The 17,024-nt window shown below is 41.0% G+C and overlaps 1 protein-coding gene across 5 annotated transcripts in view; it reads left to right on the plus strand.

The window, feature by feature from the left end:
- Positions 1 to 17,024, plus strand: part of HOMER1 (homer scaffold protein 1) — a 135,581-nt gene that overhangs the window by 66,155 nt on the left and 52,402 nt on the right. For 4 of the 5 annotated variants that reach the window (XM_040421380.1, XM_040421382.1, XM_040421381.1 and 1 more), the window contains one exon: positions 405 to 547. In XM_040421380.1, coding sequence (XP_040277314.1) covers positions 405 to 547 — 143 coding nt within the window. Of the gene's footprint in view, positions 1 to 404; positions 548 to 11,314; positions 11,787 to 17,024 lie in introns of those variants that run through there. The other variant, XM_040421384.1, reaches the window with a different exon arrangement.

A 17,024-nucleotide genomic window follows, 5' to 3' on the forward strand; every position in this document is an offset into this window, starting at 1 on the left:
CGTATTACAGATCTCTACCACATGGATCCATAATCCACCCAGAGTGTGGGCCTAACAGTTCCAGGCAGTAACCGTCACTCTCCTGTGATCAGCTGGTAGCAGAGGAGAGCTAAAGAAATGGAATATATAACCTCCTAATCAATTTGTTAACATTCATTCATAAACTGGCATAGAATCTATGGGGAAGAATTACCCAAACTGGTGTAAAGGAAAACTGGTTTAGTTGCCCATAGCAACCAATCAGATTACACCTTTCATTTTCTAAAGGAGTTCTGAAAAATGAAAGGTGGAATGTGATTGGTTGCTATGGACATTTAAACCAGTTTTGATAACCAGTTTGTGTATATATTTATCAGTGTTACATTTCCTTACTTGGTACTAATGGTTTGTATTTTCCTTTCAAGGAATCTGCTGGAGGGGATATTCAGTCTCCTTTAACACCCGAAAGCATTAACGGAACAGATGATGAAAGAACAACCCCTGAAGTGACGCAAAATTTTGAACCAAGGGCTGAACCTACGCAGAATGCATTGCCATTTACACATAGGTACCAATTCAGTTCACAAATTTTGATTAACTGATGTGTATCTGCTACTAGTAGATAGCTATGGGCTATGTATTAACAGAACTCTATAATCCAGTAATTGTGCTTATTATGGACTCTTGATTATCTCATTACCTCCAGAATAGTTGGCAGATTATATGCAATATCTCATCTGCTGTAGCACACTGGTCCAACTTGGTAGCAGCGAGTTATTACTAGCAATGTGCCAATGTGTAGTCATTTATACTGATCAGTCAATGGTTGGCAATCCAGTGCAAGTTCAGTGGTGGGAGTGAATTCATGGATGGTGCTATGGATCTTTATAGTTTGCTACTAATTATATGACATGAGCAATACTGTCACAGTGCTTAGCGTCACATGTTAGGTACCCTCCAGTGTTTTGTGCCCATGTGGGGTCCAGTCAACATTGGTGTATTCTGCATGTAACAGAGTAAGGCCCCATTTACACAGCCGTATTTTTGCTCCACATCCAATCCACATTTTTTTGCGGATTGGATGTGGACCCATTCATTTCAATTCGGTCTAAAAAAATGCAGACGGCACACCGTATGTCTGTTCCACAGCCCCGCAAAAAAGATAGAGCATGTCCTATTCTTCTCCGTTTTGCAGACAAGAATATGCATTGTGACAATTAGTGTGCAAAAAAAACAGATGCAACATGGATGTCATCTGTATTTTTTGCAGATCCACTTTTTGCAGACAGCAAAATATGTACGGTCATTTGAATGCAACCTAAAGGACAGTGAATGTTGGAGCACAGGTAGGGATCACTGATCCCTGTTTAATGGAGATATACTGTATAGCGAATTCATTTCAAAAATAGAATACACCAAAGAATTACATAGTAACTTCTTCAACCTACCGACACACTGGCCTTCACTTGAATAGGACTGTACTGAATACCAGTTTTTCTAGCCCTTTAAGCCTCTGTAAAGGGTTATCCTGTAATTAAAGCGGTTATCCAGCCTCAGGATAGGCTGTCACTAGCTGATCGGTGTGGGTCCAACACCCTGCACCCCTGACGATGGGCTGTTTGGTTGTAGCGCCATAGCTGGAAGTTGGTGCCAAAACTAAAGAGCATTGTCAACCTTGTAGCAGAGGTTACTGTGCAGCTTCCATTCAAGTAAGTGGGAGCAGTGCAGTATTAACAAGTGCCCCCAACTACAAGGTTGACAGTGCTGTTTAGTTTTGGCACTGACTTCTGGCGACAGAACTATACCTGAACAACTAGACAACCCCTTTAAATATTATATTTCTCTTTTTTTTCCCCAATTAGAATCATTAAAAAAAACTGTCTTGTGTCTGGATCTTGCTGTTACATACTTGTTATTGTCCCTCCTGGTGTTCCTTTGATTCTCTCTCAGAACATTCACCTAATGTCAGGTGTCAGGTGGTGAGAAGAAGTCGCTACTAGAGCACTGATTCTACCCTGCACAATAATGAGTAGGTAGCAGCAGTATCTGGACACTAGACAATTTAAAAAAGTTATTCTTATTGAAAAATTGTTATGATTTGTGTGATCTAACAGCAACATTCTAGATTTTTGGGACATCGCCTTAAACTTCTTCACATGGGAAAAGCATCTTCATTAACTTATTTTTTTTTTAAATGCATTACTATACACTGATTGATATCTGTGTATGCATTATTTTATGGCCTCATCAATGCACATCAGTACAGTTCATAGGCAGCACACAGTGTACATTAATGTGGTCCTCCAGTACCATAACACATTTTTTAAATCTGCATTCAGTACCCCAAACATTGCATAATTTTTGTTTTTCATGTCAGCTCTTTCCTTTTCTGTTCTCAACATCACTGCATCCTGTCTGGATGTTTACATGCAGGACTTCCTGTTTTCATCAGCTTGCTGTTGGGTTTTCTAACCACACCCAGCATTCTTTGCTGTGTAATGTTTCTCAGGGCTTGCACCGCCTGCCACACAGTTCCCTTTGCAGTAGCCATGGCCGCTTCACCTCCCATCTTCATATTAAGTGTATTAAGCCCTGTGACTCATTGCAAAGCAAAAAATGCTGGTTTTAGTTAGAAAACCTAACAGGAAGCTGATGAAAACAGGAAGTCCTGAATGTAAACACCCAGTCAGGATGCAGTAATGTTGAGAACAGGGCAGAGAAAGTGCTGATATGAAAAACAGGCATATGGAGTAAAAATATGCAATATTTGGGGTACTCTAGGCAGTATCACGGATAGAGTAGAGGAGCTAAAATGAATATACTTTATTAATACGTAATTAAAAACGGGGGAAATATATCACAATTCACAACTAACATAAATAAGAAAAAAATGCACAGCAAAACAGTATTGCCTGAAGTACCGACTGGGACTGGTAGCCCAGATTGGATGATTGGTGCGGATATACAAGGAAGCTGGGTAGGTGGTATAAAAAGATAGATCTGAAAAGCCTGATGGCCAGTAACTCGCACTCGCTGGAATATAACCAGCTATCAAGAACTGACAATACCAAAATGCCCAGGGTATTTGGTCAATTGATACTGATGACCAACCCAGAAGAAGGCTCTCAAAACCTAACCACCTGCCCCAAGAGAACTGGAACTCCCACATACAGCGTCTAAAAAGGCTTGACGCATTTTATCAAAAGACTCACTGGTGTTCTGTGACAGCAGATAGTGCCGGATATGCTGTCACAGAACACTAGTGTGGCAGCGTTAGTTACTATCACCCCACCACATGCTCTTTAACCTTGCTCCCGATGAGTCTTTTGATGAAACGCGTCAAGCCTTTTTAGATGCTTTGTGTGGGAGTTCCAGTTCTCTTGGGGCAGGTGTTTTTTTTTTTTTTGAGAGCCTTCTTCTGTTTGTGTCTATGGTATTAAAAAGTGGGTTAGGAACTGAGTTTATCACTTTACTTGCTTTAGTGAGTTTAGTTAAAACGTAGAGTAAATACATTGGAAGAGTAGTCTGGCACATTAAGAAAGCGTGGGAAGTAGTGGTCTGGCACACTAGGAGAGCATGGGTATGAGAGTTCTGGCACATTAGGAAAGCATGGGATGAAGTAGTCTGGCACATTGGGAATACTTGAGCAGGAGTAGTCTGGCACACTAGGAGAGCATGGGAATGAATTTTATGGCACATAGGAAGTGCATGTGAATGAGTGATCCAGGACTTTGGGAAAACATCAGAATTTGGTATATTATAAAAGCATGAGGAGAAGGAGTCTGGCACTTTAGGAAAGCATGAGGAGAAGAAATCTGGCACAAGTCTGGAGAGTATGGGAATGAATGGTTAAGGGACATTAGGAGAGCTAGAGATTGAGTGGTCTGGTATATAGGAGAAATAAGGAATGAATGGTCTCTGGAATAGTGAGCTGTGGATGAAGTGTTCCTGTACATGGGAAGGCTGGTGATGGACTGGTCTAGAATAATATCCTAGAGATGACAGGGAAATTAAGAAGCAGTGGCCTGTCTCCAGAAGATTAAGAAAATAAGTGTTTTGGTACATAAAGGAACTTGTGTTTAACTCATCTATCATAAATAAGAGGTGGGGAGAATTAGTCCAGGTACCCACTTGTCAGTTACTAGGATCTGAGAATAAGGGTGCCATAAGTCATAGGGGAAGTGTTACCATTGACAAAATGCTAACAGCAAATTTGTGATAAATGTCACAGAAGTGGAAAGCAAACTAGTAAATATAAATTACAGGAAGGTGAGTACTAGACAATGTATGAAAATCAAGGTGGGAAAATATAGTATATATGTAAAAAATCTGTGTATGCATTTCAATGCCCTGTACTTGCTGCTAACTATGGTGCAAACTCTTCATGTAGAGTGGACACCAATGGTTTCATTTATTCCACTATTGAATGTTTAGGTGTTGAAGCTTGTTGTCATAGCAAGTATTGCACCCTGTACTTTATCCACAAGTTTCTCTACAACGTGCACACAGTATGTGGTTTTAATTTGCATCTTTGACATTGAGCGTCCTGTTTAATTATTGATCTCAATTTCTATTTTTGAAAGGTGACCGTATTATACTATGTGTCCATTCACTTGTTTATACATTTGGTTTGTTTGAAACGTGATCAGTATATAATCATGCAATTTTTGAACTTGGTATCTGTTCTTGTTATGGGGTAAACCTCCACAAATTGTATATTATCTTGGTAGCATGACAAAGCAGGAAATGACTTTAATATATTTGTATAAATGTGTTTTCTGTGTTACTTATATAATTATGTAAAATCTGGAAACTGGTATCGTTTGTGCTGTTTACAATTTTTCTTGTAATAATAGCTGGTCCAGTTAACCTTTTGTAACTTTATACACATATATACCTACTGCTGAAAAATCTCTAAAATACTGTCTGCATGGCTACCCTGTAAGTCAGTGTCTTACTCCAGGCCTCATGCTAACGACTGTATGATGGCTTCATTAAACCTCCAAGTTGTATGGTGGTGTAATACAGCACACCCAGAAATGTATGGGGAAAATACAGAATCAGGGCATGCTCGCTTATGGTAATTCTTCAGAATAAGCTGCCGTGTCTGTGTCATGTCTTTGCATGAGGAATGACACTATTTGTCTCCATTATATAACTTATGGCATTTTGAGGAGTTTTCCTTCTGTATTTCTATCTTTTCAGCTAGTGAGTGTAGACTAGTTGTAATCATATCTGCCCATACACAGAGCATGGAGGACATTATACAGCAGTACGTAGCAGTTTAGATGTAAATTCATCAGTTAAAGGGATTCTCTGGGATGGCCTATCCTCAATATCTGAACTGTGATTGGTTGCTGTGGACATTTTTTCTGCTAGACTAGTTTAACAACTGAGGCCTACGAAAGTGTCAAGTTTAGCTCTCAGCTACTAGATAGATAGACAGACAGAAAGAGCGCGTATTTTGGGTTTGTTACATTTTGTGGCATAAAACATGTGATGTATCTAGCAGGGTAAAAAAGGCATTTGAGCAAAAAATATTTTTTTCAGAAGTTAATAATAAACTTAGACTATTTTCCATCAGCATTAATACGTGATGCTTCTCTTAGAATAACAAGGCCTTGATAGAGACATCATAGACATGTAGATATACTTACCCAAATACTTAAAGATAACATAAGGCCTATTCTTCCAGCCAAAATTAAAAAATTCAGTTTTAGCTAGTGAGTAAAATCATCTTTTCCCCCAAATGTTTCCATTAATGCCTTCTGCAGCCATGTGCATAAAACTTACAGCACTCATTTATGTTTCAACAACATGGATATGTCTGATATTTGAGGTGTGGGGAAGGACACTGATTTCAGTTTGTTATATAGGCCTATAAGCTTTGTCCAGTGCTTTAACCCAAGTAGTATTGTTCTTCTACCTCATATGACCAGTGGCAGAGAGTTCTAATTAAGTGCATGAACTGTTTTTTCATACATGTTGACAAGATGTGTTGAAGGTTACTGCTAAATCTTTTACAGTGGATTCTAGGATACGGGAATAAAATAGGCTAAGAAAGGCCAATGGAATAAAAAGTTTACTAAACAGTGATAAAGGATATATACTGACAGATTATATACAGAGTAAACAAACAATCACTTAACCTGCAATCCATAGGCAAGCTCCTCCTCAGCCCGCTCACAATATGGCACATGGACAACACACAACATGGTGAAATACAAAGAGATGTAGCCACAGACATTTTATTTTCCAGATGTCTTTCTTGGAGCTTAAAGCTCTGTTACCTGTATCTCTCCTTTATACCTAGTCCAGTGGCCTTCCTCCTCAGAATGCCCATTATACAGTAGGCATGTCCTGTGTCAACCACTCAGGAATGCAGTAAGGTTAAACCCTCTACTGGGTACTAGTCCTAGAAACTGTAATATCACTAGCTCACAACATTAAAAGATAGTAATTAAAGGGAAAGAACTACAAAAAATTAGGACATTTAAGCCCTGCCCCTTGGTCTACCCGGGAACTCCCCCACTGTGCCCAACCACCCAAAAACTGCCTACCTTGAGACGGGGCTTACATACTGCCCACCCTTTTGATGGCCGATTGGTGGGGCTGTGTCAGACTGTTGACAAGTATGGTTGTGGCAATAAAGAAAAAGTGTTAAACTGGTGCTTTCTTTTTTTATTATAGTCCACACCTTCCACGCACACTTAAATGGTGTCACTTTTTTTGCAGCACATATAAGGGCTGTGCCATGTGACAAGGTGACTACTTTTTCAGTGTATTGTGGTAGTCTGCTAGTAGGAGCAGGGCATCATTTTACAGTAGTTGTAGGTACCGATAGTACTGCCTCTCTATGGTGAATCCTAATGTAGCCTCTCTCATTTATTTACACAACAACTAAGCAATGATAGATAGATAGATAAACAGACAGATAGATGGATAGATTAGACATAGATAAATAGCAATATTGAATTGCGATAGATAAATTTGGGATAGATATAACAATAGTTTTGAGATAGATTTGATTATGTAAAGGTCTGTGCAACTGAGCAACATTCATTTACATTCAAAGCAGCAAGAAGCAATTTGAGCGGTTGCCAAGACCTTACATATGTTTACATGTTCTTAAGTGTAAACTAAAGCAGCATTTTGTATGTGTATTTGTATTCAGTGACTTGTATTCAGAGACTTTTTGTCGGCAATGTGGGCCATGGATTTCTAGAAAAGAACATCTATAAAGGAGCCTGTGGGTTTTTCTGTGGTTTATAGTCAAAAATACATAAATGTCAAAACAACCACATGTTTTAGTAACCTACTATTTAGCAGCAATAAGAACTATGAAAATTGTTTAGAGAAAAGCTTTTGTATATTCCCGTGTTTTTATTATTTCATGAAGACTAGGTTCCGACACAAGTTGGTATATATGATATAACTTTTTAGAAGCATTGTTTATCTGCCATTTGTTGTGTTTGGTTGCCTAGCAATCACAAATCACTGCCAAGAGGAACATTGAAAGCTAAAACAATTAATCTTTATTGGGTATCTTGATTAAAACTAATGGGAAGGAATAACTCTTTATACCAAAAAGTGTCAAATCTAAATTAATACCTACGGTTGCTCAAGAAGTAATAATACCCCCCGGGGTATATAAGAAACAATCCCCCAGGGTGTGCCCTCTTGTAATTATTCTTGAGAACCAGGTAGATAAATAATTACCATCAGTTGAACATCATATGTGCCTACAGAAAACAGCAGACTGTATGATGCTCTATATCTCTTGTCCACTGTAGCGCTATTGGACAAGTAGATAATCAGCCGCTATGTTGTGTCAGTATTCAACTGTGGAAGTTGCAAAAGTGTTGGAAATTATGAGCATGAAATGGAGACTTAATTAAACAGTCCCATTATCGGATAGCTCCACCCGAGATACATATGTCCCCCTGTTTCTATGCACGCTCATACATCTGCCATGCAACACTAGTAGTAAAGCGTCTGTTTGCGCCTCATTTGTAACATAAACATAACTGGCTGTATGTGACCCGCTATACCCTCGCGTACAATCAATGTGTTTCGCTATGAAAGTTTATCAGGAGTGGTGGGTATGTTTTAGCACAGACAAACAACATGAACGCCGCCCGCTTCATGTGGTGAGGCGGCGGCATCGGCGCTAGGATGGCCATGACGCCGATCTGTGTGGACTTTATGGAGGAAGCCCCTCCCATCTTATAGATTGAGCCTCTAAACCAGCGTATGGGAGTGCAGGAGGCGCGGCTGAGCCGCGATACACCACCGCACCCCACAACGGTTTACTTTATGAGGCGATCATGTAGGAGAGTGTCAAACCACTCAAGTGTCATAAGAGATTAAATAGGCGGTCAATCCCTTGAGTAAACTATGGCATCAGAACCATCATGGTCAGTGAGGCTAATCGCATGACTAGTGAAATATATACAGAGAAATCATAAAATGCAAAAAATAATGTGTGAAATAATCCAAAAATCCTAAAATAGTGATGGTAATAAGAAACTTGGTTAGATTATATCAATAGAGGGAAAGGGGGGAAAGGAGGAGGTATAAATAAATACAGAAAGGAGATGTATTGCCAATGGTTAAAGGAGATAAAAATCAATGGAAGTCCAGGGGGTAGTAGTGGTATAATAATGCTCCATAATATGTAAAAATATGAAGAAATATACCACCATCCCAAATATAAAAGTAGCTGAATAGGGATCGTCCAAAAGGTCTATATATGCCTTAAATAAAGCATACAAAGGAAATGTGTTCGTTCAAACCTTCCGGACGCACTGTATGTAATCTGAAAATCCACTGTGCCTCCTTTTGGAGGCACAGTTGGAGTAAATCCAAACGGAGGCACAGTGGATTTTCTGATTACATACAGTGCGTCCGGAAGGCTTGAACGAACACATTTCCTTTGTATGCCTTATTTAAGGCATATATAGACCTTTTGGACGATCCCTATTCAGCTACTTTTATATTTGGGATGGTGGTATATTTCTTCATATTTTTACATATTATGGAGCATTATTATACCACTACTACCCCCTGGACTTCCATGGATTTTTATCCCCTTTACCCATTTTGGCAATACATCTGCTTTCTGTATTTATTTTTACCCCCTCCTTTTCCCCTCTCCCTCTATTGATATAATCTAACCAACTTTTCCCCTTTATTACCATCGCTATTTTTGGATTCTTGGATTGTTTCACACATTATCATTATTTTTTGCATTTTATGATCTCTCAGAATATACATACACTCACCTAAAGAATTATTAGGAACACCATACTAATACGGTGTTGGACCCCCTTTTGCGTTCAGAACTGCCTTAATTCTACGTGGCATTGATTCAACAAGGTGCTGATAGCATTCTTTAGAAATGTTGGCCCATATTGATAGGATAGCATCTTACAGTTGATGGAGATTTGAGGGATGCACATCCAGGGCACGAAGCTCCCGTTCCACCACATCCCAAAGATGCTCTATTGGGTTGAGATCTGGTGACTGTGGGGCCATTTGAGTACAGTGAACTCATTGTCATGTTCAAGAAACCAATTTGAAATGATTCGAGCTTTGTGACATGGTGCATTATCCTGCTGGAAGTAGCCATCAGAGGTTGGATACATGTTCTCATTCTGTTTATGTCAAATTCGGACTCTACCATTTGAATGTCTCAACAGAAATCGAGACTCATCAGACCAGGCAACATTTTTCCAGTCTTCAACAGTCCAATTTTGGTTAGCTTGTGCAAATTGTAGCCTCTCTTTCCTATTTGTAGTGGAGATGAGTGGTACCCGGTGGGGTCTTCTGCTGTTGTAGCCCATCCGCCTCAAGGTTGTGCGTGTTGTGGCTTCACAAATGCTTTGCTGCATACCTCGGTTGTAACGAGTGGTTATTTCAGTCAACGTTGCTCTTCTATCAGCTTGAATCAGTCCGCCCATTCTCCTCTGACCTCTAGCATCCACAAGGCATTTTTGCCCACAGGACTGCCGCATACTGGATGTTTTTCCCTTTTCACACCATTCTTTGTAAACCCTAGAAATGGTTGTGCGTGAAAATCCCAGTAACTGAGCAGATTGTGAAATACTCCGACCGGCCCGTCTGGCACCAACAACCATGCCACGCTCAAAATTGCTTAAATCACCTTTATTTCCCATTCTGACATTCAGTTTGGAGTTCAGGAGATTGTCTTGACCAGGACCACCCCCCTAAATGCATTGAAGCAACTGCCATGTGATTGGTTGACTAGATAATTGCATTAATGAGAAATAGAACAGGTGTTACTAATAATTCTTTAGGTGAGTGTATATTTCACTAGTCATGCGATTAGCCTCACTGACCATGATGGTTCTGATGCCATAGTTTACCCAAGGGATTGACCGCCTATTTAATCCCTGATGACACTTGAGTGGTTTGACACTCTCCTACATGATCGCCTCATAAAGTAAACCGTTGTGTGTGAGGTGGTGTATCGCGGCTCAGCCGTGCCTCCTGCACTCTCATACGCTGGTTTAGAGGCTCGATCTGTAAGATGGGAGGGGCTTCCTCCATAAAGTCCACACAGATCGGCGTCACGGCCATCCTAGCGCCGATGCCACCGCCTCACCACATGAAGCGGGCGGCGTTCATGTTGTTTGTCTGTGCTAAAAGATACCCGCCACTCCTGATGAGCTTTAATAGCGAAACGCGTTGTGTACGCGAGGGTATAGCGGGTCACATACAGCCAGTTATGTTTATGTTACAAATGAGGCGCAAACAGCCGCTTTACTACTAGCGTTGCATGGCAGATGTATGAGCGTGCATAGAAACAGGGGGACATATGTATCTCGGGTGGAACTATCCGATAATGGGACTGTTTAATTAAGTCTCCATTTCATGCTCATAATTTGCAACACTTTAGCAACTTCCACAGTTGAATACTGACACAACATAGCGGCTGATTATCTACTTGTCCAATAGCGCTACAGTGGACAAGAGATATAGAGCATCATACAGTCTGCTGATTTGTGAAGGCACATATGATGTTCAACTGATGGTAATTATTCTTGAGAAACCAGGTATATAAATAATTAGAAGAGGGCACACCCTGGGGGATTGTTTCTTATAACACCCCGGGGGATATTATTACTTCTTGAGCAACCAACCGTAGGTATTCATTTATACTTGACACTTTTTGGTATAAAGGGTTATTCCTTCCCATTAGTTTTAATCAAGATACCCAATAAAGATTAATTGTTTTAGCTTTCAACGTTCCTCTTGGCAGTGATTTGTAATTTTAGTGGCGGAGCGTAAACTATAATTTCATTTTTCGCAGTGATTTATTGCCTAGCAATCAGTTGTCTTTCTATCTGGATGACCACCATATGAGTATGTGTAGCTACATGTGTAAAAGTGGTCACCTGAAGTTCTATCTGCTATACAATACACTGACTCTCCATGCTACATACTGTAGGCTTTTTGTAAGCCCCTTCCACTCAGGAAACAGGGAGAAGAAGAAGACTGTACAAGAAGTTATGCGTCTTCAAGGAATAAATTGTCAAGACGAGAGATAAAAGATGTTCAAGATATGCTATATACAGTATCTACTGAGAAAAGGGCTTGTTGGAGATATAATGCAGCTAAAAAAGAATATAGGGCTTTAAAGGGATTGTCCAAGCCTTTACAAGCAATGGCCTATCCTCAGGATAGGGCATCACTATCTGATCAGCTAGGATCCGACTTACCGCACCCCTTCCGATCAGCTGTTTTGCAGTAGCTCTGGTGCCAACCTACACAGTAGTAGACAGAGCTGGTTACTGCAGCACTGCTCCCATTTACTTCCTGAGGATAGGCCATCAGTTGTTATGGGTTGGACAACCCCTTTAAGAAACACCTGCATGCGATAAAATGTCAAATATCAAATTTGTGTTTTATTTTACCTTAAGTGTTGTGTAGCGTACAGAATTAATACTGACAGCAGAAAAAGCATTTGATAATTTTGTGCATTTAACTGCATTTTGGTTCTATGCCTAATCTTCTTATCTCCGTGTTCAAATCCAGTGTCTGCAGTCTGTTCCTTCACTTTTATCCAAGTGACTAAACATACTGGGGCTCACATTAAAGAGCATTTTTAAAGTATTGTGTTATATAGACTTTTATTAAACTTGCCGAGTGTGCACAATATATCCACATAGGCCCTGATTTATCATTCCTTCACTCCAGAATTCTGGCATCAAAAAGTCGCAAAATAAGGCCTTTGCCACTTTTTTGCACTCACTTGCGCAAAATGTGCAAAATGTAAGTGCTTGCGCAAAAAATTGCGACTTTTTACACTCACTTGCACAAAATTTAGCGACTTTTTGCATTTCTACACCACTCACTCTAGTTTTGTAATACGGGTGGGAAAGTGGGTGTGGTTAACTATGTTAATGAGTTTCACTCCAGATTTATCATTGCGACTTTTTTAAAAAGTCGCAATCTCACTCCAGGAGAAGGGTGGAGTAGGAATAGTGGAGTAGCTTCTCTAGACAGAAGTGTTAGGTTTAAGGACAAGCCAAATTTATCAAACAACCGGTGACATTTGATAAATGTGGCACAAAGTACTCCAACACAGACTCAAGCAAAACTGACTTCAAATATTCCCCTCATGAGAAATTCCCTCCATAGTGTTTTCTTTCTTGGAAAAAAAAAGTATGAACAGGTAATATCGGCATCAGAAGTCATAGGCAAAAAGTACTAAATGCAATATAGTTTCGTATAAATACTTGCTTATAGGCGTTCTATTACTTTAGGCTCATGCACATTGCAAAGCAGTGTACGCAGAGCCTGTAAAGCGGCACATGAAGTCCCTGTTACATACAGTGTGACCTGTAGACAGACTGGCCCACCAGAGGAAATTATTCTGATCGCCCACCCTATGTGTATATAGGACCTTGAAGGGGTTGTCCGGGATTGGGAACACCAAGCATATAAATATTACATACAGTCCTGTCGTACCTTTGCAAGACTTTTCTGATTCCCCCCTTTTCTTGTCCTAAATTCTCTGCCAGAAGTGCCACTTTTCACAGATTCAGTGACGTACCGGGTCCCTTTATGCAGAGCGAAGCCTCTGCTTCCGCTTCGCAGGGAGCCTGGTGACGTCACCGCCAGCCTCAGTTATTATGCAGAGCGCACTGAGGGGCGGCAACACATTGCCCCAAGCCCTGCCCCTCTGGTCCGGTGACGTCACCGGGCAGGGCGTATTCTTAGCAAGGATGGAGGGACTGAGCCAGGAGGCGCTTAGGGGCGTGACTAAGAGGGAGGAATAGATGCGGCAGGAGGCGGCATATGAATTAGGGGGATGGCTGCACGAAGGAAACAACGCGATGCTGCGCTGAAAGTTACCGCACACATAAACATAGAGGTAAACAATCAGTGGGGGTCTGTAGGAGCCCAGCTGAAGTGTAAAAATGCCTAAAAACATCTGGGGGGACCTTCAATCCACTATTAACAGTGATTTAACAGTTTTTTAAAAAACAATCTTGATCCCGGACAACCCCTTTAAGGGCGCTTTCACGCGAGCGGATGCCGTGCAGGTAATCCGCTGCATGAAAGAGAGCCAAGCCCCGTTCCGGACACCAGAGACACGGAGCACTAACATGATTGATAATGCTCCGTGCCTCTCTGTGACCTTTTTACTACAAAATCACAGTGAGATAAAGTTGTCACCGTGATTTTGTAGTAAAAAGATCACACAGAGGCACGGAGCATTATCAATCATGTTACTGCTCCGTGTCTCTGGTGTCCGGAGCGGGGCTTGGCTCTCTTTCATGCAGCGGATTACCCTCATGGCATCCGCTCGTGTGAAAGAGCCCTAAGGGTCTTGTTTTAACAGGCGTCCATTATTGTCTGAGCTTGGGCCCACCGGAGGATCCTCTGGTACTCTGGTGGCCCAGTCCGACCCTGCCTGTAGACACTGCGTGTGTCATCATCTGGTACCTAGAATCATTGGGGCAGATTTGTCAATGCAAAAGTTGCTAATTATGATGGACACCATATTTGCAGCATAATTTGTGACTTTTCACTTTTCTCTCCATTTTTCAAAAGTGGCAGTAAAATTAGGTTGGGCTTACTGGGAGGGGCTGATCTCCCACTACCGTCAGATTTAGGGCTTGTTCACCCGACCGTATGGCTTTTTCAGTGTTTTGCGGGCCATTTTTAACGGATCCGTTTTTGTTTCAGTAGTGTTTCCGGTTCCATTCCGTTTTTCCGTATGGCATATACACTATACAGTAATTACATAGAAAAAATTGGGCTGGGCATAACATTTTCAATAGATGGTTCCGCAAAAACGGAAAGGATATGGAACACATACGGAGTACATTCCGTATGTGTTCCATTTTTTTTGGCGGACCCATTGACTTGCATGGAGCCACGGAACGTGATTTGAGGGCAATAATAGGACATGTTCTATCTTTGAATGAAACGGAAATATGGAAACGAAATGCATATGGGAGTACATTCCGTTTTTTTTTTTTGCGGAACCATTGAAATAAATGGTTCCATATACGGAACGCAAAAAAAGCTTTGAGTGAACGAGTCCTTACTAAAAATTTTGCAAGAAACTGATGTAAATTGTAGTTCAGATGTAAAGCAGCTGGGGCACAGACTGCAGGAAGATGCACCAAATTTATAAATACGCCTGTGTCTCTTAATAAATTTGGTGCAAGGAACTGGTGTGTATCAAAAGTCTTCTTAATATATCTGCCTCACTGGTCTGGTATACACATTTGGTGGAACATACAGTTCCATCAAAGTGTTGAGGCGCCTACACATTACACCTGCAGGGGCTTTTATTTCATCTCTAAATCCATAGGCATTAGTATGGAGTTTGTCCCCACTTTGCTGCTCAAACAGCTTCTACTCTTCTGGGAAGGCTTTCTACAAGATTTTAAGAAGCGTGATTCCTCACAAAAAACATGTTCACTGCTCCGGAGTCCAAAATCGGAGTGGTGCATTACAGCATTCCATCCGATGCTTGGCATTGTGCTTGGGCATGTAAGGGTTGCATGCAGCTGCTCGGCCATGGAAACCCATGCCATGAAGCTCCAGGTGCACAGTCTTTGTGCTGATTTTGATGCCACGGGAGGTTTCGAGTCAGCAGAGCGTTAGTGACTTTTATGCACTATGGACTTCAGCACACGGCGACTCCAGTCTGTAATTTTACATGGTCTTCACTTCATAGCTGAGGTGCTCTGGTTCATAATGCTTCCACTTGACAATAATACCACTCACAGTTGATAGTGGAATATCTAGGAGGGAAGAAATTTCATGAACTGACTTGTTACAACGGTCCTATTACAGGACCACGCTGGAATTCAGTGAGCTCTTTAGGACAAACCATTCTTTCACAAATGTTTGTAAAGGCAAACTGCATGGCTAGTGCTGGATTTTATACACCTGTGGCAATGGGACTGAATGAAATTCAGTTATTAATAGGCGTGTTCCATTACTTTTGTCTATATAGTGTACCTCACGTAATCTGCAAGAAAAAATCTCTTTGTGTCTCTGTAGAAAATTGAAGTTCTGACCCATGTCATGGTTTAATAGCAGTATTACATATTTGTGCATGACTGACCCATAATATAGCCATGTGAATGAGCCAGAGTCGTCCTCCACCCAGGGCAAAGCTTCGGTTGGCTGTACTAATCCTGTGTGTAAATACCCTAACCAAGGGTCGCTGATTTCACCCCCTCTCCACCCCCGCAGACACAAGTCAGCCATCCCCTACACTGCTAAATCTGGTTTCCCTTCTTGGAATATGGTATTTGAAGAATAGAATGTTATTATAGAGAAAACTGATTAACAACAATGGACTAAATGGAAAATGTCATGTAATGACATACAAAGCTGTATATTCCTGTCTGTTGCTATGGATACACTGCCTAACAGCTACAGTCTGTGGTTGTCAGACAGTGTGTCCCTAGCAACCAGTGTGTCTCATATTATTTAGGTGTTCAGCTCTAATGCTAAACTTGGCTTGACCAAACCTCTTTTTTTCTATTTCTTTAAATTATGTTTTTTTTATAAAATTGTTTCCTATTATACAGTCGGATTCTAAAACTAGTAATATTTTTGATGATCAATATAACGACAGGATATTGTAGTGATTATTGGGGGCCCCAGTGGTCGACCCCAACCACCTTTATATCTGTCGCCTATTAAAATTAAAGCCTCCTCAGTAGAAGCACTACAAATGGCAATTGTTTGTTTTAGATATTTTAGAATTTTGATTAGGTATAAATCCCAAATTGAGAATCATGGTGTCTTAAGCACAAACTTGCAAACGTTTAAAGCAGACACGTGGGACAATTTAGAGTGCATAAACATTTTTTGGGCATGGGCATTCCCCTTTTCTAGCATAGAACACAACCCTTAAGAGCACGTATGGGTGCCGAAGCTGACTCTGATGACACAGTATCCCGGCACACATACAGCAATAGCTCATGGAGAGGTGTTTTCTGGTAGAGTGCAGCTTTGCATAGGAGACTAACCAGCTCTTCTGGAAGTCCAGGATGTCTCCCCTTTTTCTTAGAGCCTCCCAGACATTCCAGGAGAATTAGCAAGTATGCTTAAACATTTCCTAGGCTGATACTGTGAAATCTCATGTCTCCTTTACTTGAGTGTTGGTCGAACAACAGTAAGGCCAAGTTCACACATCAGTTATTTCCATCAGTTATTGTGAGCCAAAACCAAGTTTGGGTCAAAAACACAGAACGGGTGCAGATCTCTCCCTTATACCTTATCTCTGAGTAGGCTTCACTACTGGTTTTGGCTCCCCATCACTGATGGAAATAACTGAAATGTGAAATCACCCTAACCCAATAATCTACTTAAAGGGGTTTTCTGAGATTGATTATCAATATAAGATCGCCAGGGGTCTGACTACTGGTGTCCCCACCAATCAGCTGTTTGAGGAAGTTGCGGCCTCCTTGCAGCACTGTCCATCTGATAGGGGCTGCACTTGGTATCGCGGCTCATGCGCATTCACTTGAATGGGACTTGGC

Source organism: Bufo bufo, chromosome 2 (genome assembly GCF_905171765.1).
Source record: "Bufo bufo chromosome 2, aBufBuf1.1, whole genome shotgun sequence".
Classification (NCBI taxonomy): Eukaryota; Metazoa; Chordata; class Amphibia; order Anura; family Bufonidae; genus Bufo; species Bufo bufo.